The sequence below is a fragment of the Theropithecus gelada genome, chromosome 2 (genome assembly GCF_003255815.1).
Source record: "Theropithecus gelada isolate Dixy chromosome 2, Tgel_1.0, whole genome shotgun sequence".
Lineage (NCBI taxonomy): Eukaryota > Metazoa > Chordata > Mammalia > Primates > Cercopithecidae > Theropithecus > Theropithecus gelada.
Window position 1 is genome coordinate 103,128,199 of NC_037669.1, and position 1,706 is coordinate 103,129,904.

A 1,706-nucleotide genomic window follows, 5' to 3' on the forward strand; every position below is an offset into this window, starting at 1 on the left:
AAAAAAAAAAAAAAAAAAAAAAAAAAAAAAAAAAAAAAAAAAGGCTGGGAAGAAATTAAGCAGAAACCATCATCTTTGCTGTTAAGACTCTGTGCTGCCAGCATCGAAACATCTCCAGTTAACGCTTAGGAAACTGTATCTTTAATACTACTAACACGCCTCCTTTCCCCTGGAAACGCATTTCCTAAAGCAACAGCATTCCTGAAAAACAAACATAACCCTGTCCGCAGAGCAACAAGACTCAAAAAGCAGAGCAGAGTTCTGGACAGGGAGAGTGTCTCCCCCTCCGCCCGCCAGTCCCGGATCAACCAAGTTATGCGAAGTGACTAACTCGTGACAGCCTCGGGCGCTGGACGCCGGCCACGCCGCCACCTCTTTCATGTCCCACCGCTCCTACCAGCAGCCTGACCCAGGATGGCTCTATTCCCCAGCCTTCAATCCCTAGACCTGGGTTTGGATTTAAGAGACTTCCGTCAAGGGTCAGTTGTGCGGGATCCTGGCCATTTCACACAAAATCTCACGTTGGGCACGAGAGAGGGGGACACCTCGAGCAGAGGTTAGATATCACAAGGGACCCGGGTTTTCCAACCCCTCCCTCATTCCCAGCGTGGGGTCTCAGATGGGCGGGGGAACCTCAAATACGGATCAGAAATCATGCAAGTTCGGAGTCTGGCCTTAGGGGAAAACTCTTAACGGAGATGGGACGTCACGAGGGATCCAGCCACCCCCATCCACTCATTACTGGATGGAGTTTTTGCGATGGATTTTCCAATCCAGGTCAGGAGTTACGGACGACCTGCACCGCCCGGAGCTCCTTCTGGATCCGGAGTTGGGGAAGAGTCCCGGGTTAGGGGTCAAAGGTCACGGAAGAACTCCCCACTCCCCCCGCCTTTTTCGTCCGCGGGCTGGTTCAAGGGGTATCGGGAGCTAGGGGAGGAAAGCTGCGGCCATCGTACCTGACCAGGAGCCAGCGCCTGCTGGAGCTGCTGCTGCTCCTCGCTGATCTTTTGCTTCAGTTTCTTGAACATGGCGCAGCGTACGTAAGGTCCTGAGTGTCAATGAGACCTGAGGGGCGAGAGCCCGGGGAGTCCCGGCCGCGGCGGCTACGGGGACTTCTCTACACCAGGGACCGCGGGGACCCGGCCTCGCCGCCTCCTCCTTGAGCCTGCGGGCAAGTCCGGACACTGGTCCTGAGGATGTCGGCGTCGCCGCCGCCGCGTCTCTTTCTTCCGGGTGCCACTGGCTGGCCTCGGGCCCCCATCCAGCCCCGGGAGCCGCGGCGGCGACGACAACGGCAGCAGGTGAACTGTGCACCAAGGGCGCCTGCGCCGCCTACGTGGAGCTCTCCGAGGCTAACTACGGAGCACCGGAGGGGACAAGCACAATGTCGGGGCCTGCACATGCGCGCTCGGCCTGTTGCTCCCGAACTCACTGCACTGGAGGACACAAGGTTCGGGGCTGCCTGATTTCGTTGCGTGCGGCCCTCGCGGCTCAGAAATGGAGCGAGGGCTAGTCTGAACACTACACTGACTCTCACCTGGGCTTTGGCCCTGCGAAATCAGACGGGGAGAGTACTGCTTCTATTGATGGCAGCAGGGCCGACGGGCCCACTGCAAAGAACACAGGGATGAGCGTCCAGGATGGGAGAAGGGGAGATCCAGAGAACCTGACGCGGGCACTAATTGATAGTGTACTTTTCTTTAGTA

General features: G+C 57.3%; 1 protein-coding gene across 4 annotated transcripts in view; it reads right to left on the reverse strand.

The window, feature by feature from the left end:
• The window catches only part of GOLGA4 (golgin A4), a 101,012-nt gene extending 99,624 nt beyond the window's left edge, over positions 1 to 1,388 (reverse strand). For 2 of the 4 annotated variants that reach the window (XM_025376172.1, XM_025376170.1), the window contains exon 1: positions 957 to 1,308. In XM_025376172.1, the coding sequence (XP_025231957.1) occupies positions 957 to 1,028 (72 nt within the window). In that variant the 5' untranslated portion in view covers positions 1,029 to 1,308. Of the gene's footprint in view, positions 1 to 956 lie in introns of all 4 variants that reach the window. The other 2 variants (XM_025376173.1, XM_025376169.1) reach the window with 2 other exon arrangements.
• Positions 1,389 to 1,706: the final 318 nt, after the last annotated feature.